This window comes from Daphnia magna, linkage group LG1 (assembly GCF_020631705.1).
Source record: "Daphnia magna isolate NIES linkage group LG1, ASM2063170v1.1, whole genome shotgun sequence".
In the NCBI taxonomy this organism is placed as follows: domain Eukaryota; kingdom Metazoa; phylum Arthropoda; class Branchiopoda; order Diplostraca; family Daphniidae; genus Daphnia; species Daphnia magna.
This window is the reverse complement of record NC_059182.1, coordinates 10,905,588-10,932,603: the sequence shown is the minus strand read 5'-3', so window position 1 is coordinate 10,932,603 and position 27,016 is coordinate 10,905,588. Positions and strand designations below refer to the sequence as shown.

Here is a 27,016-nt window from a genome sequence, read left to right as displayed (position 1 = left end):
GTTTTATTTTAAATAAGGGACAGTCACGTAGCTGGTAGTTGAGATATATTTTAATGTGAAACTAAACTTATTGTTGCGGCGAGAAAAGCGCGTCTTAAATCTTTACCATTTGGCAACACCTAACTTAACGTCAAGCGCAATTTCCACTCCCTTCCCTCCCAAAGCCATTGTGTAAATTCATCTGCTATCCATGACGATCTACGACGTTAAGACCACGCGTGTTTTACTGTCGAAGCAGATAGTTACGTCGTTCTGTAACGATTATATTCTTTATTTTGTGTTTCGTGTAGTAATCTCTTCAGTTTGTGAGTATATTATTTTGTAGTTACCAATTGCCTGACCTGTCTAATCTGTGAATGTGCTTGATATTTCCAGTTTTGGTTCATTTCCGTTGTGAACTGTCAGTCTGAACCTAATTCTGAGTGTTTTACTTGCCTGGCTTTTGGTAACTATTCTAAAATGCTTGTTATTCTATTCTGTACTCATTGCTGTTTGTTTTAGGCTTTGTATCTGTATTCCCTATCTGTGATTCTATTGGTCTGGGTGGTTACTCATACTTTCTCGTGCCATCCCAGGTATGATTTCTCATTATTCTTTCCAGTACCCTTATTAATTCTTTCTCTTTTGGTTTAGATACCACACACATGTTAGTTCACACTTACTGTCACACAGTTGAACATACAAGTCACACACAATCTTTCACACTTTGTGTCGTGCATGAATTTCAACTTAACGAATAAATTCCAGGGCTGCTTACAACAGTCCCTTCGAAGGAAATCTCTGAAGGCTCCCAACTTAAAGCGTCGAAACACTTATGATGAATTTCTTCAGACTCTAGTGTCTATTATTATTACTGGGTTGCAACAACCAAAGAAATGCTGCAATAATTCGTCAGTCATGTCTGTGGTGACTGATTTATTTGCACACGTAAAGCATTCACAGGAATATGGTTAGTGCAAAGAAGGGAAGATTCTGGCCAGACGGTGTTGGTGGTGCCCAAAATTTTTGTTAGGATCCGTCAGCCAGTCACGTTGGCTGCCCGGATATGAAGAGAACAGTGGAAGAAAGATAGGAAGGATAAGTAATGAGGACTTACTGTTTGGGATGCATCGTCCGGCATTGAGTGGAATTGCATGGTGACTGCTGTGGCACGGCTGACGGACAAATGGGCTGGCGCTGTGGGATGGTGTTCGTGGGAAGGAAGAATATGGCCAACAAGTAAGATACCGAACAGTTTATTTCTCTTTCTCTCCTCAACCATTTACCCAGTAAGCTAGGACACTGTAAAGTACAGTCAACTGCTACTCACGCTAGCAAAAAGGGAACTATCTTTGGGGCGAAAGAGATGTGAGTTTTATACCGCATCTCAACTTAGGGACGCTAAAGTTGGCGTGGGTAATAAAAATATAACAAGCAAGCCACCAATTTATGAAGGAATGTGAACTGATGTGAAAAAAGAAACCAGGTAGAGAGATAAGGTGAAGGCATTGACACCTCGGCCAAGTGGAAGGAGGCAATAAAACAATAAAAGAGATAGCGGAAACAAGGTCAAGTAAAAGGAAAGCGGAATAAAAAATTTGGCAGAACAACTTTTAATTTAAAGTGTTTTAGTTTAAGTTAAGAGTTCTTACTATTTCAAGGAAAAGCAAAGCAAATTTTCTGCCTTTAAACCGTGGATATCAGACTTCTAAATTTTTTCTTATGCCATTGAACGAGTGGTTCGTCACTCTAAGTTAAGTAGGTTTAGACTATGTAAACAGAAAGAAAAGAAAATAATTATTTGCCACAAAATACTTTTCTTTCCTTACAAAAGGCTATATTTTACCTTTTAAGGTTTTTTTTACTTTTACTGGAAGGGAGTGGTACCCATGAAGATAAAATGTTGCTTTTGGCATAGAAAGAAACTAAATTTTTAGAAAATAATTCCTTTATTTTTCATAGCTTGAACTTAGCCTACTTACTAAGAATGACGAATCCGTCGTTATTGAATTTGTATGTTATTGTATTGTTGTGAATTGTATCCCTGCCTCTCAAAAAAAGGATTTCAATACAGAATGAAAGAACAATGTACAATAAAACAATTGTTATATTATCTTATTAGAAAATATACAAGAAAAAGACAAAGTTAAAAATTAAAAATTATATATTACTATTGAAAATCATTTTCCGTTTTGAATGTCAATACTTTTCCTGGTAGCCGGTGAAATAGGCCCGGACAAAATAGGACCCTACAATATAGGCCCGTCAAATAGGACCTACAAAATAGGACCCTACAAAATAGGACCACTTTAAAAAATATTTTAAAGCGGTCCTATTTCTACAATAAAATGGGCCTATTTCTACCAAATAATTTCAAGTCTCATAAGAGCCTCGGAAAACATTTTCCAAAAATTGACCAACCAAGTCTAAGCAAGAGAAGGCGGCTTGATGGAAACAGGCACTCTGTATATACTTTGCCTTTTTTCAAACCGCTATGACATCTGATATCATTTTACCGTCTTGTTAATCACGCGTAATTTAGCCGAATTCAAGTTTTAATTTTTTAAACATATTAACCGTAGCCATAACTTTAAAGTTCATTTGTTAAAAATTTCAATTTCCTTTCAGAACTGATAAATTTTAAAGAATAAGTAAAGAAACGTGCTCACTCTGCAGTTTTTTCTCCCCTAGCCAGATCTCCCCTGTCCTTCAACGCGTCTTCCCTCTACCGATGCCAAGGCTATGCCCAGTGCTTTGGAGATGAATTCAATCAAACAATTTCGATGAAATAATTTGTACGCTGTTTTTGATTACGTTTTTATTAACTATGAAATATATTTTAAAGCAAGAAACGAATATTTGTATAATATTTTAATACCAAAGCCTGGTTCAAAAACGTTAACAAACGTTTAACAAATGAACTTCATAGTTATGGCTACGGTTAATATGTTTTAAAAATTAAAACTTGAATTCGGCTAAATTACGCGTGATTAACAAGACGGTAAAATGATATCAGATGTCATAGCGGTTTGAAAAAGGCAAAGTATATACAGAGTGCCTTTTTCCATCAAGCCGCCATCTCTTGCTTAGACTTGGTTGGTCAATTTTTGGAAAATGTTTTCCGAGGCTCTTATGAGACTTGAAATTATTTGGTAGAAATAGGCCCATTTTATTGTAGAAATAGGACCGCTTTAAAAATATTTTTTAAAGTGGTCCTATTTTGTAGGGTCCTATTTTGTAGGTCCTATTTGACGGGCCTATATTGTAGGGTCCTATTTTGTCCGGGCCTATTTCACCGCCATTCCTTTTCCTCAGTTACAGACAATGGACGAGATGGTAATCTTTTCTGAAAAATATTACAAATCGAGAAGGTAATTCTGAAGGAGAGTATTTAGAATGACAGCATAGATATCTAATAGACATAGATGTTCTTACCACCAGGCCTAACATCAATTAATGTAGTCCTTTGTCTAAAATTTGTTGATGTACCTTTTACTAACACTAAAGTTCTTTTAGAGAACTTTTGGTTTCAATGTATCCTCAGAGATTAACTGTCAAAACAATATAATTAAAAATAATTTGTTTACAGGTCGAAAAGTAAATACTGCCGGTGTTTGTTAGAGAAAAGTAAATAATCATCATCTGTTGACTCTTTGACCATAATACAACTTTAAATCCTGAAATCATTCCAGAATCTCTTAGATATGTCATCTTGAATCATTGACAAAGGCCTTTGAAAATGACCTTTTGCATTTCTTTTGGTACACCAAAAAACTGTTTACGTCTTTAAAGGAAGCTTCTTCCACAAATTGTTCTAGAAATAGTTGACAAGACTTAAAAAATGATGTTTCCTACTCTTTTATCTTTCCATTTAAATTTTTGTTTCCGGAATTTGAAAAAGAAAAAAACTGTCAAAAATTAAAATGTCAAATCAGACGACGAAACTGAACTGAAAAGCCATGCGCAAAAACAAAAGAAGGTGGTACCCCGTGTTCCTACGTAATATCAGCCATTGAAAAAGGGTTTGCCTAGGCCAACCGTTTGGCTCATTTAAAGTGTTGGCCACGGTGACGGAGAACATGTTGGTCCACTTGTCGGGAAAAATACAAAATATTGCGATATTTTAAGTAGCCTTGGGATGAACCTGAGAAAATGGGAAATATCGGGAATATACATTTCATAATGCAAGATGGCGGGGAAAATTTGTAATAAAAAGTAAAAATTACTTGTAGGCACCAAGCAACGAAATAACTGCACCAAATCGATAAAAAAGCTTCCCGATCTACACGGGGCTACAAACTACGAAGTAGAAGACTACTAAGCCCCTCCCTCATAGGACATGCGCGTCCGATGCTGTTTGGTGGCACATCGCAACTTTTCGGAACTTAGGTATTTTTTTTCTTCATTTCCCTACAGATCTAATGCTTCACACACTGCCATTTCTTCTTGTAACTATTTAACTTTTTAACTCTGTATAAAGATTTTGATTATGTTTAGCTATTCCTCAATTTGTGTAAATTATTTAAAAATTCTAAATTTTTCCTAACTTTCAACAGTAAAATTGTTTTCTAACCCTACCTTTTCTCATCTCAAATAAAGCGGAAAAACTGGTGTTAATTAATTATTTTATTGTTGATTATTGTTCATTTTTTACATGTTGAAGCTTAAATACAGTGCAAGGTTTTTGTCTATCGGCTATATTTTAAATCTTCATATTTAGGGGCTTACTGGCATTCTTTAGGTCAGCTATTCTCGTCCTTATCAAGTAGCCAAAAACTATTTTATAGCACGTAAGTTGCCTTGACTAGTAAATAATGGCCGACTAGTCTTTTACTTATAATTAGTTCATAAGCGTCGACTACACCAGTCTCACACGTCAACTCCTTCATGCTAAAGAATTAAAGATGATCCAAAACAAGTTGAAACCTTTGACTAGTCGATAACCATCTACTAGTTTATAACATAGATTAGTCTAGAATGAAAGACGAATCAATAAAAAAAATTACTCCATAGGTTATTAACAAGATCCGTCGCATCATCTAGATCTTAACATACATTTATAAAAAGCGCGTTTATATCGATGCTTATGTATCGCAAACGTTTTCTTATTCCCTATACACTAAAGGATAGAGTTCGAGTCGTTGTTTGGTAGAATTGGCTATAATTTATTTTGAATTTATTGGGGCACGAGAAAATAGTCGATAAGCATCAACTACCCATTAAACAGTTGACTACCATAGACTAGTGTATAACAGTCGACTATACCCATTGAAAAAAGTGATGGTACGATTCGTTACAAAAAAAAACTAGTTGTGCGCGACTAGCCTGTCCCTAGAGGAAATATCTCGAGATTAAAGAAAATCCCGAAAACCATGAAGGGAATCCTTAATAAATTCCCATGTATTTTTTTAAATTTTCACTTTCTCAATTTGAAGTGCAACTGAACTTTTGACCCATTAGAAATGTTATGCCGCGACAAGACATGAAGCCAAGTTCACTACTAAATAGTGAAGCAAGGGAGGAAGATGAAGAGTTACGTGAATGACTTGATCCATCTAATGTTTGATTGTTCGTACAACCTAGAGATACATAAGATTAGGACTATTCTGTATAAAAAGCATAAGAACAAATGATGAATTAAACTCGTTATTTACTTAGTGAGTCAACTGACTTAACTCCAAGTCCAACTGATTATGAGGTTGAAGTTGACAATCCACTTTTCAACTCATTTTAGTTTCATTGTCCTGTTGCTCCCTGTCATATCTACTTTTTTTCTGGGAACTTAAACTTGACACTGACTTTTTTCGGGTAGACTTCTGATGTGCTTTCATGTCTCTCTTTCTATTTTTAAGAGTTATGACTGAGGGTGGCCTTCCTCGCCTAGAACTACAGATAATAAACCACACCATAGACTTAATACATGAGGCAATACAAATATTTCAAGTCGACTTACCCCGTCATATTTCGTTTACAATTGGCGATTAAAAAATTTAAATATGATGAATCTGATTTTCTGAACTAAAAACGAGTAGTGATCTGTCATAGGACTGATGGAATCCTCTAGAAAAATTGCTCTAGAAAAAGGGTGCCATCTGTTTTTGCAATTGTAGTTTTGACAATCAGCGCTAGATGGCGTTAAAACTACCGCTAGCGCACGGTACTTTTGAGAACTAAGGCTGTTCTACCGCTACCGCGCGGTATTACCGCGGTAGAGCGTTCATCGCGGTGATCCAGCCCTGCCGACGACCCAAAATTCACAAATATTCAGACAAACTAAACACAGTTTTTGCTACAGTCAGGTGGGTTTCCACTTCGCGACGATAATACTTCGAAAAGGATGCTTGCGATGCTCAGTGGGCTGCATTCAAAATTGACTCGATGTGAGATCCGCTTCCGCCTTCTTGAACGCCGTTCCTTTAGTAGGGTGTGCGGAAAATTTGGACACGTCGATTACCAGCTGGGACAGTTCATTTTTCTTAATTCACCCTTATATGGTGGAGTCTACGACAGGTTTGTATGGTTTAACTGAATTCACGAATTACTTACTGTTCAAGGTCGTTGTGTCGCCAAAGAGGGAAGGTCTGTTGAAGGACGAGGTCGTTCTCAAAATTTTACACAGCCTCTCCTGACTCGAGTTTTTCACCTGGAAAAACTGAAATTAACTAAAAAGACCAACAAGTAACAAACAACAGTTATTGGGCTTTCGGCTCTATGGCTGGCCAATTATACTCCCTGGGCTGGTCACACGGCTGAAATCATCATGTTCTACCAATTTCTTTTTTGATTTCGGGGGTGTCTTGTGATGTTTTTTTTCCTATGAAAATGGATTAGAGATAAAAGGTAACAAAGGTAACACGGAGAAAGCAAAAAAAAATAAAAAAATTAAAACTGGCAGGGAGTTCGGGCGGAGGCAATCCAACTTATATAATGGTTCAGGCATGCCACCGGATCGATAGAGGAATCTGGAAGTTTTTTAATAGAGATCAGGTGTAATGCATCATCGTGTTGGGCTTTCCTAGGCTCAGGTAAGAAAAAGGAGACAAAAGTTTCGGTAAACGTAAACGATTTCTTTACAATGGACGCTGGCTCTGAAACTCTTAATAGTGTTGCCAGCGCTAGAAGCGTTTCTAGTCTGCGAGAGAGAGGTCCGAGTGTAAAGCCGATATTATGAAATGATTTCAGATGATTAAGGATGACCTCCACTTCCCACGTTTCAGAATACGGGTGTAAGTGCTTTCGCGTTATAGATACTCCTCATTAGTGAAATTAGGGGGATGTTTTCCAACTGCGTGCTCTTCAATAGGCTGAAGATTGTTGGACAACATGGATCGATAAATGTTTATGGTACTCAATGCTTTACCGGCTTCAAATGCGTTGGTCAAAAACCGCAATATATTGTCGCTGGTGAAAAAGGAGATTGGTTATCTCTCCTCAGATATAAGTCATCCACTCGTTTGACAACGCTGTGAGAGTGACGAAGAAACTATCAGGACAAGTCCTCTCTAAGATAGATACGGAGATACGCAGTCAAGAAGAGAAGCAATTCATGAGATGGTATTAAACACTGCCATGAATCTGCGTTAGATGAGTCTCCATCGGGAGAGTTCCCTGATTGACAAAACTCCGTTAGAGAAGTTCTCAAGTTTCCCAGGAGGTCTTTAGACGCTTCTCCGAGTTTGGGTAACTTGTTATCTTCTTTTGGTTTAAGTAAAACATTGTTTAGTTTAAGTCACCATTCGTTGTATTATTTCGTTTTTGTGACAAATATAACAACATCCGTGTGACAATATTAACTAGATTGTTAAGCTCGGGATTATGACAGAGTTTGATACATAACTTTGGGAGTCTGAACACGACATAGTTTTATACTTAAACAAAAAATTAAAACGATGAATAACGTGAAACGAAACACTAACTTTTTCAACGAGACTTTTTAATTTATAAATATTTCACACAATAACAAAATACAGTCATAGCAGACAGAATCAGCCGTCAAATGCTGCGTTGCGCGATAAAATCAAATGCGAAAAAAGATGTCGAACAGCCCTATAGCCTACACGTCGTCTAAAGTCAGCCGTGTTAAATTGTTTACGTGTTGCTACCCAAGAATTCAGTTTACTGTTTGGTTGATGATTCACGATTCTCTTTCCAATGTACGGAAATTGATGTGATGTTGTACCAGCAACACAAATGACGAAGAAAGATAGAAGAAAACCGCGCCTAACGTACGGACTCTAATGTATGCGGTAACAGGATTCGGAAGTGATGGCCACATTTAGTAAACTTCCAGGCAATAAAAGGAAACAAAACAGGTAAATAAAAAGAAATTGACAGAATGCGGATTTTTTGCTGACTGGAAACATGACAACCCGATAAAATAATGAAAATTGAGCAACCATTGAGTGATAAACTGTTGCAAACGATTTCAGCACACCTTTGCATCGTATGTAAAATGAACAATCTACTTTCGGATTGATGGCCAGCAAAGTTTCTGTTACAATTCTACTGTTTTCCTATTTTTCGTGTTTTCTTAATATTCTGCTAGGATAAAGCCTAGTATAAACTAACATTTGAAATATGCCACGCCCCCTTTAGATTGAACTCTTCATTAACTTCACTGTTATGTCATAGAATATACTATGTAATAACGTAATTTTTTTTACTTATCGTTATATTTTGGGGTGGGTGGAAATCTCAGCACCAACCACACCTATAGAGTGTGTCATGGCATGATAATATCTAGCTGTGATTGTTCCCATCGAAACCCATGAGGAACATGTTTGAAATATAGCAATCTAACTATTAAAAAAGTTTAATGTTATTCGTTCCTACTTTCCCAATATTGTTCATTTATGACATTATGTAAAAGTTTCACAGAATTTAAATGAAAGCTATTTTACGAAGAAAAATGCACACTTGCGTTATCAACGCTGTTTGGTGATCCGATTCACAGTATATAATGGTTACGTGCATTTCTAAATGTACCGGCACCTGAAATGTCTGGGTATGGCACCCTCCCAATGTGGGATTGCTAGTAACCAAGAGTCTGTAAGCAATTACAACTCGAAATGTCAAGCGTTGGTATGGGACTGGCCGACCATTCCTATGCAAAACTGAATAGAGAGGTAAGAGCAATCAGCTGAGGTAACGATGGGGATCATATAGTACAGCAATATTATCCGGGCCAACACCCTGACAGTTCTGAAGGATACTAGCATGTCAGTCAACTGCTTAGCGCAACAATTTTTTCGATTTTCTCAATAACTAAAATCCAAACTGGCAAACCAAATCTTTAACATCTAGTCCGCATATTGGAACATTTTCTTCAAATAGAAATTTCAGGTTTAAACTAGGAAATAGCCATTAGCGGTGGAAATGCAAACTGAAAAAACTGCGGCTCCGCTTTGGTATTCAATTACAAACAGGAAGGATAAGTGGATTCATCCAATTCAATTCATCATCCATGTTCAACTACACAATGCCAATGCCGTGGGCGTTGCACTTCATTTTAAAGTCCTCGGCGCTCCGATGTTTGCCTAATCAAGCGTGTATACGAATGGAACTCAAATCATAGATGTACGGAAATTTTAGAGGCTATATAATGAGAAAATGGCTATTATTTAAGTGAAAACTAAAAGGATAGACTATACTCTCAGAGAACTCAGCTCACATAATTTTTACGTTAAAAATAATGATACAATTGCAATGATTCGGATAGTCCAATGGTCACGTTATAGATGTCTTAACTGTGCACACAACTGGCCTTACAACTTCCAACAGAGCTTTATATACACACCAGCAAAAACGAAAATATTGACACAAAAAGAAAAAAGAATAAGAAAATCAGCAAAAAGGGGGGAACTCTTTGCAAAAGACAAAACGAGAGAGGAAAGGATCGTAAAAAAAGAAACAGCAAAGGAGAGGGTTGGAAAAGAGGGGAAGTAAAATTTGGAATGGGAAAGGGAGTAAAATTGTAGAAACTTGGGGTAATAAAACATTGAATCGGGAAGGGAGTAAAATTGTAGAAGCTGAAGGGGGTAAAATTTTGAAGGAGAGCAAGGGGAAGAAGGTAAGATGGGAAAAGGACATGTACATAATTAATGAAGGAGAAGAAGAAGAAGTTAGTGTTTGTAACAAAAACGAAAAACGGGAAATGGTTGATTTAGTTGGGGTAGGAGTAGAAAGAGAAGAAGAAATACATGAAGGACAAGAAAAATTAATCATCCGGGATGATCTTTGCGATTACCTCGTCGAACAGTGAACATGACAAATGAGATTGATCTCATTTTTACATAAGATTTTTGAGCGTCTTACGCACTACGTAGTAAAAATCTAACACGCTTGTCTTCATTCTTTTTTTTTGTATTATTGTTGTTTATAGTCTGTTCTTATACCTTAAATCTCGCCACTGTTTACTTCTGTTATCTCAATTTTTAAATTCTGCTGTTCTATTCTATTCTTTGATGTTGATATTATTAACAAGTACTCAAATTGAAAAACACTAAATCTATGAGTAGAAAGTGAAAGTTTGAATTAATATGAAAAACCGACTTACGTAAGTGCAGAGTGCTGTAGTGTGAACAGGCTACGAAGATTTTAACGTAAATTTTGGTTCGTAAAAAACAAAATGAAATTTAAGTAGAAAAAAAGTAAACGAAGAACGTAATACGTTGTACGCAATACGCAGAAAAGAGCTGTCGTGTGAACGATACTTAACTCGCTAGTTTTTGTAAAGGGGAGATGGTCGAGCGAAGTGTCAGAAACGGGGTTTTTAAAATTTCATTGCTGCTTGAAACCCGGGAAAGAGTGGGTTATCCCATCAAGGGTGTAAAAATAAGTAACGGAACTGTAAACATAGCGATAATAAATTATGCTGACGTGGAGTTAAAGTTCAGAAGACGCCATTTCATGTGTACCATAGAGGTGGACGAGAGCATTGAGGTACCAAATGTTTCTGATAGTCCTGAAGAAGTTTGTGCCACATTTCTTCCTGAAGACCGCGGTAGTGAGCTCACTTCTCGAGTAAAGATAGGGGAGGGAATAGATCCTTTAGAACGAGAAAAGCTTCTCAAGCTGCTTGAGCGTCGGCAAAAGTGCTTCCCGTCGTCTAAAAGGGACATAGGAAACCCAAACGAAGTTGTGCATTACATTGAAACGGGAGACGCTCGACCCGTCAAGTCTACACCATACAAGGTTTCGGCATTTGAACGGTAGATTATCGCCGACAAAGTGGAAGAAATGCTCGAAGATGGCGTGATTGAAGAATCTTTTAGCCCTTGGAGCTCACCAGTGGTTTTAGTCCGCAAAGTGACGTCGGGAGATTATAGTTTTTGCGTTGATTTTTGACGTCTAAACGCGGTAATGAAACGCGATGTCTTCCCGTTGCCGAGAATTGATGATGTTATAGGCTATCAGGCGCGTGGTTTTCTCATACCTTGACCTAGCCAGTAGGGTATTGGCAGGTACCAGTAGCGGCAGAAGACAGAAAGAAGACAGCTTTTGTCACTCCCGATGGCCTCTATCAATTGACGCGTTTGCGCTTTGGCCTGAATAACGCCCTAGCAACATTTCAGCGCCTGATGGATCGAGTTTTAGCCGGCATGAAATGGCACATGTGCCTAGTTTATCTAGACGATATTCTTGTTTTTGGCCGAACTTTTGAGGAACATCTGGCACGGCTAGAGTTGGTATTAACAGCTCTAAAACGAGCAAACCTGACCCTCAACATAAAAAAATGCGTTTTCAGCGAAGACATAGTGTCCCATCTAGGGCATGTAATTGACGCTGAAGGCATCCGCCCCGAAAAAGATAAGGTCCGCGCTTTGACAGCTATACCAATGACTAATTTGAAATCGTTGCGAGGATTTCTCGGACTTGCGTCGTATTATCGGCGTTTTATCCCAAATTTTGCATCTCTGGCTCATCCTTTGCATGATCTCCTCAAAAAGAATGCTGTGTGGAAATGGACGGAACGTCACGAAATAGCAGGGATCAGTATGATTGAGCGTCTTACGATCGCTCCTGTTCATTCTGATGACTCTCTGGAAGTGACTATTCAGACCAAAGCAAGCCAGACCAGCCTTGGGGCCGTGTTGACCCAGAATACTGGTGAAGTCCACCGACCTGTGACATTCATCAGTAGGAGGTTGTCGGACACAAAGACGTGGTACCATGCCAATGAGTTAGAGTGTTGAGCAGTGGTATGGGTGCTCAAAAAACTTCGTACATATGTATATGGGCGTCATTTTGTGGTGAAAACGGATAGTTCTGCCGTCAAGTGGATGATTGGAAAGAAGGAGCTGAAGGGGAAGTTCGTTCGTTGGTGCTAGATTTGCAAGAATTCACATTCATGATCGAACACGTAAAAGGGGTTGACAACCAAGTAGCCGATGCTCTCTCGAAGTCCTGTCGAAGCTATCGCCCAAAACAGTGATTCCCAGATAGATGGTCCTCTTTGCATCGCCGTAAATATGCCCCATGAGGGCTTTGCAACGCGTGAGCTCGCCCTTCTGCAACAGCTGGACGGCCAGCTTCGACCCATTTTTATCTCCTTAAATGGTGGAACTCCTAATAATCTTGCTGAAATGTTTGTTATCCGTAATGGAATTTTATATAGAAAAAAAGAACTCCGGTAGAAAACATTTACTTGTAGTCCCCTCAATTCTTCTTCGAAAAATCCTTGAAGCTTGCCATGACTCTCCTCCATCTGGGCATCAGGGTGTAGAAAGAACATTTGTAAAATTAAGAGTAGATTTTGGTGGCCACGGCTGGGCAGGGGTGTTGAAATTTTTGTAAAGTCCTGTATATTCTGTCTCAAACACAAGCATCCATCAGTCAAGTTGTTGGCAGGATTCACCCATTGAGACACCATATTCCTTTCGAACTCGTAAGCCTCGACCATGTTGTTCCTTTTAAAACTACGTCATTCGGGCAACGACACGTCTCTTCAAGCCCGTTATTTTTTTCTTGGATTCCGCAACCTATCTATAAAAAGGGAATCCAATTGGGGGTGGTTTCCCGCACCCGCACTACAACCAAGTTGACGAAAAAAAGCGTTTTATGAATTGACGGTTGAGTAAAATCCCATTCGCCTCCTATATACTGTTGAATACATATGATGACAAATGGTTTACAACACGAATGAAGAAGAAAACGCCAAACGATGTTACATACATTACGACATCAAGAAGAAAAATAAATAGTCTAATATGGAACCCCACCCTTGACCAACTTGATTCTTCTCTTACTATTCGTTACGTAAAAAAAGAGTAGAGATAGCTGCCATAATAAAGTATATGCCTCCCCCACACTGTGTCTACAGTGTAGCATTTCTTTTTACTTTGTTTTTACTTTTACTCCTAGGTTTCTTTCGATATTCAATCTGATGAAGAAAAATCTATATCCTATTGATGTTATATTGTACTTAGGAGACGTTCTCTTTTTTCTGCCTTCTTCCTACTTCCCTTGAATAAAGATCGCGATTGGTGGATCGTCGTTTTTTTTACAGACGAGAAATGGATAGTAGTCTCTCCATATTTCACCCGTCAGCGCAGCCCGTGTAGAGTAGGGAAAAACACTGCCATATTACTTCCCCATACTGTTTTCATTAGAGATAACATGAGATGGTGCCCAAATTGAGTTTCTTTTGTATTGCTTTTGCTTTTGCTTTTGCTCCGAGTAAAATCGGAAATAAACAAAAGGAGATTGTGTAAATACGCAATTGTGTCAAATACGTGAATCTGCCTATTTTACATGGGAATCCACGCGCATTTTCCCATCAACTTTCCCCAGGGCTTTGTATTATTGGAAATATAGTATTCAATGAGAACGATATTAATGCAAGCATATATGTTTCGGATGAGCAGCGGTTACTTACGAGTGCGACCCATTGAATTCACCGAATGACGTATGTTTTTATTTGTAACCATTGAATCTAGATCTTGCCAACAAGAAAAAAAACCACTAACGATTGTGCAGTTACAACTCGATCACGCTAGCATACCATGGTGAATGTGCAAACGTCGAAGAAGAAAATGTACACTTCAATGAACTCCACTTGATACCCATAACTAATGACAGATTAGACACTTGACGTGAGCAGGGGTCGAATTCCGAACTTTTTTAAAAACTTGACTTGAACTTGACTTGAAACAGTCTTAGTTAAGTACGACTTAAGTCAAGTATTGGGCTGAAGTTCTAAACTTTAATTTTCAAGTTGAAGTGTGATTCCGAACAAAAAAAGCTCACTTTATTTCCTTTACTTAACTAAGATTATTTACTCGACTTAGGAAATTCACTTGACTTGAAATTGGCAACTGAGCCAATGAGAGAAGGCCTACTGAAAATATTTCTTAATTTAGCAGCAGACGCTTTTTCATTTTATTAGAGAGTGAAAGGAACTTAAACGAGTAAACAAGAATTGAGCCGTCGACCGTGTAGTGGTTTTAAGTTTCGTTTGTGCTTTTCAACTTGTGCAATGAGTCTTTCAAAAGGTACAAAAAGATCAAGAGATGTGTGGCTTGAAAAGGAAACTTACACGATGCTGGAAACGTTTATTATATCCAGGGTACCGTGTGAATCATGTCATTTGAACTAAAGAATTACTTTAATTTGGATTTTATCATCACATCACATCACATATGCTTTTTCGTGCAATATTGTGCGTTGAATCCGAATATGAGTTCTGTCAATGGAACCAATGATGCCTGGAATACGAGCTATTTCTGCATACTCGCGTTTCAACTATATATTATACAAAATTTTACTAACATATAAACTTATAAATTTAGAATGTTTTCTCACGTCATTTAGGTTATCGGGGAATCGAATATGATTCGGTGATATAAGGCATAAGGCTAGGGATACTGCAGAAATGGACCGTGAAACAGACGATTGGCTGTATCGAAGAACATTTCCTATTACAGTTTGGAATGTTCCAGCTGCATAGAATTGTAATGAAATCAGTACCATGTCAAGTGGAAGTAAATTCCTCTTTGCTGCTGTCTCTCGTTTCGGTAAAATGTCTGTTACTAGTGCTATTAAATATAACAGTTATGGAAGGAATATTCAATATACAACAATTCATGTTCAATTTAAACCTGTTAAATATTCTATGGAAGGTCGATCGAATCTAAATGTCCTCATAAACTTTTCCGCGGAGAAATAATTTAAAACATCTTTCCGTGTTTGGTAAAATGGGATAAGACGACGTTTTCTTGCACTGCGTTCATCGGCTCGTTCTGAATTAGCATAGCACTTTCTGTTGAAGAATCGTCAACATTGTCTGTTAAATTATCTAGATACTAGTAACTTCAGCCCGGTCGAAACCGGGGAACTTGGGTCTAGCAAAATTTGAATCATTGTTTTCACTTTTTTTTAAAGCAAATGAATGTAAGTGAAAGTCAGTTTCGAATGTAAAGAACAAAAATGATAGATGATGTTATACTGAATATATTCCCATACTAAGATAGGAAAATGCGCGCTAATTACTGCATGGTAACCTATTCTATCCTAACCTAACCTAACCTATTTTTTGAGCAACCTTTGCTGTACGAAACTTATTATTTCACAGTTTAGCGCACTTGGGAACTGCCCCCAAGGCCATGCCCGTGCTCCTTATTGGTCCGTAGACCGAGGCAGAAGTTAGTTCCTCTTTTTTCTCCGTATTTCTTTTCACTTGGGCAGTGATTTCTTTAAGTTGATGAAAGAACTTCTTTATACACAATATTATGTGTGAAAACCTTTTCCCGGTCTTGTACTGTTGTAGATTTGTTGAGCATTTTGCCTTGTTTTGCACCTTCTATGCAAACGACTTTGACTCCTTCTCTTGAAGTCGCTCTGGAAAAGGCAACGTACAATTGTCCATGGCTGAAAACAGGTTCTTGAAGAAGAATGCCAACACGATCGAACGTCTGACCTTGTGATTTGTTTATGGTTACGGCAAAGGCGAGAAGCACTGGGAATTGCAGTCTATTTAAGGTGAACGGCAGATCTGAATCTGTTGGAGACATGTTCATTCTTGGAATGAACACACAAAGTCCTTTATTTTTTCCAGAAGAAATTGCTGCAACGATAACGTTTTGACGGAGCTGTTTGATGACTAATCTTGTTCCGTTGCATAGTCCTCGTCTTGAGTCTATATTCTTCAGAAGCATTATTATGGCACCAACTTTGAGTTTTAACGTATGAGGTGGAATTCCAGATATTTTCAACGTGTTGAGGAATTCTGTTGGGAAATTAGCAACTTCTTCCTCATCACCTGTGATTGTGTCTATGCTCTTATAAACACACTGCTCACCAGGCATGTTTTTGATTATTGCATTGTTTATCTTCAAACATTCATCATTCTTGGGGCATAATATCGCACGGGAATTAACTTCTTCAGAGATATCTTGATCCAATAGATGCTTTGGATCACCGAACACGTGATGAATTAAAGCATTGATTCTTGGATCTTGGTCATCTCCGGTGATATTCAAAGACTTAGCATATTCTTCGGTAATCAGGAAGTCAGGAGGGATTTCAACGACATCTGAACTCAAATTTGCTGTTGTTGGTAACGTCCCATTTCCCAGTTCAATCAGCCAATTTGCGTACTCTTGACTTCCCGCCGTGGTGCGCATGTTTTCTGTTAAACGAAGGTGACGAAAGGTGGACCAACTCTCGCAGTTTTTAATGGTAGCTTCAACTACCTTAACCTGATTTCCATGTTTGACTACTGGCAAACATTGTCTAAAGTCTCCCCCGAGGAGAAGGACTTTATTTCCATAAGGCTTGTTATTCTTAGTCACTTTTTCAGTGACGTGCTTAATCGCATTGAGAGCGTGGTTGGTCATAACAGTAGCTTCGTCCTCGATGATTAGTGCGGCATCCCTTATCAATTTCGCCGAGAAGTGGTGTTCTTCTATTTTCGATCTGGTTGTTTCTGTGATGGGCGGATAAATTTTAAACTGAGAATGATAAGTGGCTCCATCAATCAACAGTGTTGAAGCGATTCCAGTTGAAGCGACAGCAATGATCTTTTTCCTTCACCCTGAAGAACGTTGATTAGAGTATTGTAGAGAAATGTTTTCCCTGTTCCACCAGGACCATCTAAGAAGAATTGACGTGATTGAGGAGAGTTTTCATCATTGATTGCGGTCATTATTTGATCAAATGCCGCTCGTTGACCAACATTTAATTTAGCCATCATCATTTCCCCTCTCAATTTCTTTTGTCTTTGGACATTCTCATCATTTTCTTCAATTTCAGCGGAAATAAGTCTATCAATTAGTTGGAAATCAGGTATGGGTAGTTCAAAATCTTCATATTTTTCACCATTTTGCACTATCTTATCTTGAATCCATTTTAACGCTAGATTTTTGGCCACTTCTTCTCCATGCCCATTTCTTTGGTAGTCTTCAGTGAGATGCTGTAGGTTGTTATTAAAAAGAAGTTGCGCGTTCGTCGGACGACAGTGGCAACATATGTCGACAAAAAGTTGTCTTAACTGCACTGGCATTTCAAAGGCAGCGGCTTCTTCCATTACTTTTTCCCAAGCACTGTCATCAGCGAGAAGATTTCTTGCTATGGCCGCTTGCTTGAATGTGGGATACAAAACGTTGTCGACTGTTCGAAGATATTCAAAACTTGTTGCTCCTTTTACCTCAAGCAAAAGCAAGCGAAGACTGTGTCTTTCTACTTGTTTCACCCCAACAGAATAAATTCTGCCGATAACATTTATTCTCTTCTTTCTTGGCTTCCATTTACGTTGGTTGTTATGGAAGCAGAAATGATTCGGAATTTCGCGATAGTAGTACTGTCTTGCCGATTCGTGATCCTGGTTTAATTTAAACCAAGCTGTCAAAGTAGTTAATTTTGAAGCTGCATTTAACACTGCTCGATCTTCAAATCCTGCTTGGAAGTAAACAGGTTGTTCTTGAGGAAGATGAACAGCCAATCGACTTACGGCGTGAGATCGGTAACAAAGTGGGTACTTAAAAAGTCGCCAGCATGCTTCTGGAGCGCTCACGTATCTTGTGTCCAAAAACTGCTTGGTTTCATCCCACACTATTTCCTGTTGACCTTGTTGATTTTCAGCTCTGCTAATTTGAATATTTGCGCAATCATGTCCTTTGTATATATATTTAAATATATACTTGACACTTGTAATAGACGCGCAAAACTCTAAATTGATGTGAGAATTGTATTTCAGAGAGAGATAAGCATTAAAAGGAACAACCCAGCTGTTATCAACTCGAGGAGAGTTTGGCTTGTCGTTTAGAGGATACGAAATACCGGTGTCTCGTCATCTGTAGGTTGGATATCCATTGGAATTAATGACTGTTGATGGTGAAAAAGGTTTTGGAAACGATTTCGTGCATTTACTACCGTCCATGCAGGGTGAGTTTGGATTAATGGTACCACACGGACCATGAATCATGTTGCTCATGATTATTTTGTGAAGTTCTGGGTGTGTTTCTGGTTCCGGAATTTCAGCTGAAATTGTCTTGTCGATTTCAGATTCAGTTGTAGGAACGTCATGTTGATCAATCCATATCAACATATGGCAATGGGGTAGGCCTCGCTTTTGAAATTCAATTACGTGAATTCTTGCAACAACAACCCCTAAAATTTGTTTTTCTTGAATATCTTTGATGAGTTCTTTTAATTTAAGTTGATAGACTCTTGCGACAACGTTAGGTCTGTTAGCTGCTACTTGATAGCTCTCGATGCTCTCCGTAATCTCTTGCCACTTTGGATTACAGGTAAATGTGAGGAAATAAGTCGGCTTTCCAAATCTACTGCAAATAGCCATTGCATCTTGATATCCTTGTTTCATCGCTCTTGGACTACCTATGAAAGACGAAGGTAAAATCACAGGTGTCCCTACAGTAATGTTGTCTCTTTCAGCTCGCGTCGTAATATAGTCCATAAGACCATTATACTGTGCGACGTGCAGATCCTTTTGATGCGTTTGAATGTAATGGATCCTGTTCGCCTCAACTTTCACGTACGCATCAACAACATATTGTTGAAACAGCGGTCCTCCGTATAAAACCGCATTAAAAATCCCTTTACGTATCGAGAGTTGACTACTATAAAACTCACACTGAGTTATTCTGGAACGCGGTCCTCTTCGGTTGACGTCATAGATTGGTACTGGAACATCAGGATCAATGTCGACTTCTGTTTCAAATTCTGGTTCCGGTACAATTTCAGTTCGCATCTGGTCTTCTTCGTCGTTTAAGTCTGCGATTCTAGATTCTTCAGCCAATAATTCTTGTTCTTCATCATGATCATGGGAAACATTATCTTGGTCTTCATTTAGATTTCTTCGTTTTAAATTTTGATCCCATCCATTGTCACCATTCGGAAAAAGCAATGGGTACGTCATGGGATCGCACATGGGTTTTTGAGTATCAATCCTAATGAAAACTTTTCCTCTCCGTGGAATTAATAGATGCCCTCGGACATCCCTGTTTTCAGGGGGTGCTCCATCAATGCTTTTAAACACAACCGCAATTTCTTCTCCTGCAGGGCTATTGTATCTTCTTTCATCCTGTGTTCTTCGATCGTTATGAATAACCATCGAAATCACTAACGGAGCCCTACCTTCAACTGCTGCTTGACGGTCCTCTTCCATAGCCACTTGACGCATGTTTTTGAACATGACAGCATATGGATTAACACGACGAATGAGAGCATCTAGTTGTTCCATGAGAGCACTATCACAGCTTCTGTTTGCTGGATTATTTAATCGTTGTTCGTTCGCTTGAGCAGAATCCAGGAAATATAGCTGCGCGTACTTGAGAGCGGGAGGAACGGATGTTTCTTCATCATAGAATTGAACAGCAGTTGTATTGTGGTAAAGTTGCCCATGAATCTTGTAACAATATGGTCCTCTTCCTCGTAGATTGTCAATGGATGCTCCCAGTGATGCAAATGCGAGAGCATTGTTGTACTTTCGGGCATCTTTGATGAAACTTGCAGATTTAGGATGGCAGTTGGTAAATAACATTTGAAGCAATTCTGGGCATTCCTTAGGAGGAGGGAGAATCACCTTTCCTTTAGAACAACAAACATTAAATTTCTTGCCACTTGCCATTTCGCCTTTGAAATGAATTGCTCCGCAGAATTCACAACTCACGTCCATTTTCCCGCATGAATAAATCTTAATTTTACTTTCATCTAAGATTGGCTTCTGAGCTAATTGATGAGTCTTCTTCACCTTTGTTTGCCGATTTTGCTCCAAAAATTCTTGTCGGTGACGTTGCTCTTCTTCTGTTTCGACTGGAACAATATCTGCATGTTCTTGAGCATACTTTGCTCGTCGTAAATCTTCAGTTTCTTGATCACATTGTGTCCAATCAACGCTTTCCAAACCATCCAAGAAAATTTCTGGTCCATCGTTTTCAGTTGCCGTAGATTGCTCTTCATTCGCTTCACTCGTTAATTCCGCCACCTCCTGTGTTTCTTCAATAAGACGAATTCCGTGATGAATTTCTTCTACGCTTCTTCTTGCGTGGTTTGCTTCAACTTCATTTGCTGCACGTCGATTCTGGTGGTAGTCTTTGTCAATTCTGCGTTTTTCTTCTCTCATTTCGGGAATTTCCTGTTGACGTACTTTACGTTGTCGTTTAGCCTGTTCACCCTGATTTTGGATAACTTCTTCTTGGGTTCTTGTACGTTTCCTTTCGGCGTAACGTTCCCTGCCAGCTCGCAATCTCAATTCCTTCGCTTCCGTTTTTTCTTCCTTTCTTTTCGCTCTTAGTTCTGCATTTTTTTGCTTTCTCTTCATCAGTTAGTTGATTTCATTTTGGGGGCATTTTGAGGGTCAAACACTATTAAATTCCTTAATTAAATGACTTAATAACTAACACGCATGCTCCGGGTGGAACAACAACCGACCGCTATATCTGTATCCCACCACAGTTAGCCTATCGGTGATGATAGTCCTTTGCAAGATGGGTGGGGGAAGGATAGGGTTCAGGAATACTTACTTGAAATAAAAAGTCCTGATAATCCGGGATGTGATATTAGACTCGATGGCGAAGAGGCGAAAGCGTCCTTCAATGGGGGTATGGTTGGTAACCCAATGGCAATTTGGTTGTGAATCCGGGAATGGTACTAAAAAAAAATTAGACCCATTGTTTGATTTTTAAATATTTAATAAGTATAAGTAATTGTAGTAATACAACAAAAGCTACTGACAGCCAAGGAAATGAGAACGGAAATAAAAAAAACACATTTCCTAAATTGTCTCAAATTTAGGAAAATACCAAAATTTTAGAAAGCGTAAACCCTTCTGAAAAAATCATTAATATGATGGCACTCCAAATAAAGTTTCTGGGAACGTATTCTTTTCAATTATTAAAGATACCCATCAATTGTCATTGGAAGGACTGCGAAGGAGATTTGTAAGGGAAACATTCAAGTTTCCTATATTTTCTACTGCGAATAAGAAATTTGGTGAAATCCTTAAGTTTCCTTCAATTTCTTCTTCGCAGTCTTGTTCGCAGTCTTTCCACTGACAATTGATAGGTACCTCTAAATTTTGAAAAGAATACGTTCCCAGAAACTTTATTTGTAGTGCAATCATGTTAATGATTTTATTAAAAGTGTTTACGCTTTCACAAATTTTGATAACTTCCAAATCTGAGATACCATAAGGAAATGAGTGCTTATCTCTGACTACACATAAAAAAATTCTGGGAAAATAATTTACGGCATGTGAATAGAAAAATTACCTTTCTGTTTGCGGGGAAAAAACTGCCAAGACCAAATAGTATTTAAAAATACTGTTTAAATTGAAAAATTGAACAGAGCAAATGAAAACTTTATCTTCTGTCATTCAACGTCAGAGTAGAAGTGTATTCTGCTATCAAATTAATCTTTCAATTTATATGCGACATCTGTTGAGCAGTTTGGAATCCCTCTCACGGCAAAAAGTGCATATTGTAGTCCGTAAGCCAAGAAAATAGTAAAAATAAAATAATTAAAAAATCTTTATTTGCCATGAATATGGTTATCAATCATAGATTCCATTTTTAAATTTATTTTTAAGAGAATAGAAAATTTTCAACTGCGCGAGGGGACTGGCAAAGATAACAATGAGGTCGAGGATGGCGTAAATCCAGATGGCTCTGATGCATCACCAGAACCATCTGGATTAACGCCATCTTCGTTCTTTGACCTCATTGTCTTCTTTGCTTGTCCCATCGCGTAGTTAGAAATTTTCTTCTTCTCCTAAAACAAATTTAAACATGGAAACTGATTCAGATCTCGATGAAACAATGCTTTCCCAAATAGATTTTGACAATCTGGAAGTTTTAGATGAAGTAGGCGAGGGCGATTCCATTTTACAATTAATTAAAGAGAAAGAAGATGTTGAAAAAGCAAGTGAAGGAGAGTCAAGCAAGAATCAGAAAGAAAGTTTAGATGTAAGAACGGAAACAGAAAAGGGGAAGGGAAGTGTTGAAAAAGTTGAAGAAGAATGGGAGAGAACAGTAAAATTTACAGATGACAGAAAAGTTGTTAAGAACAAAGAAGGTGAAGAGAAAAGCAAAGAAGAAGTAGAATTATTTGAAAAGTTGCAAGCATGTAAAAGAAAGAGAATGGATGATTATGAAGAAGAAATTAAAATTGCGAAGGAGCTATTCAGGGTGCAAGAAAAGGGAAAAGAGGCGGCAAGAGCAGAAAAACTTCAAAAGCAGAAAGAAGAAGAAGAACGGAAGAAAAAATTTAAGCCAGAAGAAAAGGCGCGCATTGCGTATCAAGAGGTTCTTCTCATGCACCAACAATCTGAACATCTCGTCATTGTCGCAAATGAAGTCAGGGCTGCTGCTTCGGTAGCTTCAACAGCAGCGTTGAATTACTTGGAAAAGTAAGTTCAATTTAATGTTACCCCATGTATTATTTGTAGAGAACGGTTAAAGAATTTTCAAAATTTTCAGTACGCAGGCCAACTTCCCAAAAAAAATAAGTGGAAGGACTGCAAAGAAGGATTTTCCAAATTTTCAGAACGCAGGCCAACTTCCCAAAATTGTAAGTGGAAAGACTGCGAACAACCCTGAACTCCTTCTTCGCAGTCCTTCCACTTATTTTTTTGGGAAGTTGGCCTTTGTACTGAAAATTTTGAAAATTCTTTAACCGTTCTCTACTACACTAAGAGAGAAATTAAGAAAAAAAAACAGAAATTTAGACTAATGATTATGTATTTTTATTAGAGTTACTCAGCATAAAAAAAACTTATCTAAAAATGCTACTTACCTGAAAAAGGAGTGGAGTTATCGCCAAGCAGAGCGGGTGAGGTTGGAGAATTCCGAAAAAAATCAGGCATCAAAAATCGCCAATGAAAAGAAGAATCCGGAATAATGTATTTATGTATGGAAGTTGTCTGGCTAATCAGTAAATACATTATTTTCTTCAGAAATTGAAGCGAATTTCGAAATTTGAACTTGGTGTAATTTTTTATTTGACTGGTAGATGGCATATAAAATGTTTAATAATTTGGTTGGTAGATGGCGTTCAGAGTTATTTGCGTTGAGAAATTCCCCCTTTTTTTGGTGATGGAAAAATAGCCGCTGGCGGTTTTCACCCCTTTCCAGAGCGGCTGGACTGACCAATCACAGCGTGCTCTCGTTGTGACAGACACAGGCTCCTCCCAAAAAAGCTTGTTCTTTTATTATATATGGATTCTAAAAACTCATCAATTACGTCAGTATGATCCGCCATTGTGTAAACAAAAACAATAACACTGCCTATTTCCCACACAACTTTGGCAAACTTGAGCCTTAAGTCAGTTTCAAGGCACCTAGGAAGGTACCTTGAGATTTCGGAGACTTAACTAAGTTTGGGGACTCGACTTTTGCGTTTTCAAGTACAAGTTTTTAACTTGACTTGAGATTTTTGTGCTCGGAATCCTACTTGGATGAAAGTCTGAAAAAATTTTTAAGTCAGGACGGAAAACCACCTAAGTCAAGTCCAAGTCAAGTAAAAAAGGACGTTCGGAATTCGACCCCAGGGGTGGAATTCTATCTGTGGCTTAAAGTAGAAGTATGTACTTTAAGTGCAAAGTTTTGTACTTATTTCTGTACTTTACTTAAATATTGAATTCTAAGTCCTACTCAAAAGTTTTCAAGGAGACAAAGGACTCTTAAGTTTAAGCAAAAGTAGTCAATTTTTTAAGCCAACTATTTCTTGGCTTAAACGCAATAAAGTACACTTAAAAACTAAACCCGATTAATGTTCTCCATATTAAGGTGGCGCTATTTAACATACGTTATTGTTGATTGACAGTTTCAATTAAAATGAATGACGATAGAGGTTTCAACGAAGAGCTAGAGTTCTTTTTAAACGACTTAGACGAAATGAACTACGAATTGACAAGTAGTGATGACGAAGAAGCTCGGCGTGAAAGGCGCATTGAAGTACGCAGAAGAATGGTTCCTTTCTATTCTAGACGAACCGATATGTACGACGAGTTTTTTAATGACGATCAATTATACAAAACCTTTCGTTTTGATAGAGCTTCACTCCAATTTATTGAAGGTATACAAATTGGACCACACTAATGTTAATGAGCGTACAAAATATTTCTAATTAATACAGGATTGATAAATGATAAACTCGAACGAAAATTAAATGGTCGAAAGTTTCTTACACCGATGCAGCAAATTCTTGCTGCACTAAATTTTATGCCACTGGAACTTTTCAAAAAGAGGTTGGACATGTTCTTAGAATGAGTCAATCATCGGTGTGTCGCAGCGTACATGACGTTTCAAGTGCATTATGCTCTATAGCACGAGAATGGATTTCTTTCCCAGAAAATTTAAATATGGTACATATGAAATAATTATATGGTTTCTCATTCTAATCTCATTGACATTAATTTATAGGTATGTCTTGAGTTCTCAGAATTTGCTGGTTTTCGTGGTATAATTGGTGCAATTGATGGATGTCATATAAAAATAGCAAGGCCATGGGTTGACGAGAAAATCTATGTTAACCGTAAAAATTTTCATTCTATCAACGTACAGGTTAGTCCAACGCTTTTCAAAAAATATGATTCGGAAACCACGTTACATTTCAAATGATTATTTAGGCTATTTGTGATGCCAATGGTAGGGCGTTAAGCGTCTATGCAAAGAAACCCGGAAGCACTAATGATGCAGCAATGTTTGTTGAAAGTATAATTGGTCAACGGTTAGCAAGAGGAGATTTTTCTCCTTTTCATTTAATCGGGGACAGTGGCTATGCATGTACACCTTATTTACTTACGCCATATGCAGTGCAGAGCAATGAACCAGAACGAAGATTTAACGTTGCTCACAAAAAGTCTAGGTGCGTAATCGAACGGTTTTTTGGTATGGTAAAGCGTAGGTTTCCGGCTCTTTTCTTTGGAATACGCATGCAACCCGGTCGTGCTTGTCGCGTGATAATGGCATGCTTCATCCTTCACAATATAGCCCTATCACGAAGACAACCAGATTTCGACGACGATATAGCAGTTAATCATTTTGAGGAACAAGATTATGACAATCAACCCGATAGACAAGAAAATTTGGCTCAAGCAGCTCTACGTCTACGAAGACAAGGTTTCGAAAAGCGAAATCGAATGACATTGAATGATTTCACTCGTTAAATAAGTTGCTTTCAAGTTTGTATTGCACATATTGATTAAACAGAATCAAACGAAACTTGTAACATAGCTCTTTCAAATTAATTGAGACGGGTTGTTCATCATTTCTAAAAGGTCTACCGGAATGTCTTTTTCGGCATCAATTGGTTTTCCTATAAGCTGTCTTACTGCAATGACAGAGTGCAGCAAATCAAAGCGATCGCGCATCAACCTCTTAGAAACAGAAACGTTTGATTTTTTCAGCATGTGCTCTTTTGGCGCGATTGACAATATCACGAAGAGCTAAAGGATTTTTATTTAAAGATTCTCCATTCGTCGTAGAAAATGAAGTTACTGCAACTAGTGGAGCATCTTTTTCAACCGGTGCCAAAGTTGCTTGAGAGCGTTTCGCAAACACGATATTTGCAGAACTATGATCTGTTGTTTTAGTGGACAATACCGGAGTTGATGTGCGTTTGGGGAGCAAAGCTACAACTCGGGATGTGGATGGTACACCGTCAGCAAAGTCAGCGTTACTAAATGTTTGACATAAAGATGATTGGTTTGATTGGCTATCATCAAACTCAAAAGTAGATAAGTCGTCTTCCTCGTTTTCAAGAAAAGACGATTGAACCGTTTTAGCCCTGTGAATAAAAATGGGATTAGTGTATGGCTAAGAAGAAAGAAATATTATGGCTTACAAGACTGCACAACTAGAGGTATTCATTGTATGGAGAGAAGCACTAGAGGCACTATTATTAATACGTAGAGTATCATTAGCGTTTTCCATCACGTCTGTCTCTACTCCGCCCTAATTGATAAATTTCATTGAAATAATGTTATTTGTGGAATGTAGTTTAATATAATATACGGATATGCTGTTTCCCGGCAAAGCTGCGCTACTTTCTCCCCAAATCATGTTGACAATCTTCTCGTTTAAAGGTTTCATTGGGAAAGCTTTTCCTTTTCCTATTAATCACAGTATTTTCTTTTATTAGAAAAATGTTTTCAAATGGCACATAAATGAAATAGTACAATACCGGTTTGCTCTCATCAACGGCTATTCTGTTCTTGTGACGGCTTGGAAGTATTACAACCAGATCATTTTATCGATGCAGAGGGAAACATTATAAAAAAAGGTAAGGAAATAAGATGGTAAATCACCACACATAGCTAACTTTTAACTTTCTTGTTATTTTACAGATATCTGCGTCCCATGCTTCGTACCTCATAAATGCTGCGATATAAGCTGCCATGGATCGATGTCACTTATTCCCAATGTTACAGAATCAATCGTGGTTGTCACTGAGCAAGGTAAGCATTGCGCTGAATATAAACTATATTAGAAATATTTTCTAATATTCGCAAACCTTTTCAACAGGTCGATTCTTTTTAAAGGGGACAACTTTCGTTTGCGATACTTGTGATTCTCTAACG

At 38.0% G+C, this 27,016-nt stretch overlaps 5 protein-coding genes across 5 annotated transcripts in view; 3 read left to right on the top strand and 2 right to left on the bottom strand.

Moving 5' to 3' along the window:
- Window positions 1–27,016, top strand: part of LOC116936604 — a 110,218-nt gene that overhangs the window by 28,288 nt on the left and 54,914 nt on the right. The window lies entirely within an intron of this gene.
- LOC123473620 (ATP-dependent DNA helicase pif1-like) lies at window positions 15,672–17,503 on the bottom strand. The gene is given in 2 exon segments (XM_045174654.1): window positions 15,672–17,002; window positions 17,005–17,503. Coding segments are annotated over 2 exon segments (1,830 nt in total).
- On the bottom strand, window positions 18,266–20,758 carry LOC116934923. The gene has a single exon (XM_045174629.1). It carries the CDS (start codon window positions 20,756–20,758, stop codon window positions 18,266–18,268), a length of 2,493 nt encoding a protein of 830 aa, XP_045030564.1.
- Window positions 22,224–22,847, top strand: LOC123466517 (cilia- and flagella-associated protein 251-like). The gene has a single exon (XM_045174625.1). The coding sequence runs from the start codon at window positions 22,224–22,226 to the stop codon at window positions 22,845–22,847; it is 624 nt and encodes a 207-aa protein (XP_045030560.1).
- Window positions 24,660–25,603, top strand: LOC123473234 (putative nuclease HARBI1). The gene is made up of 3 exons (XM_045174623.1): window positions 24,660–24,799; window positions 24,858–24,998; window positions 25,064–25,603. Exons 1-3 carry the CDS (start codon window positions 24,701–24,703, stop codon window positions 25,601–25,603), a joined length of 780 nt encoding a protein of 259 aa, XP_045030558.1. The 5' UTR covers window positions 24,660–24,700.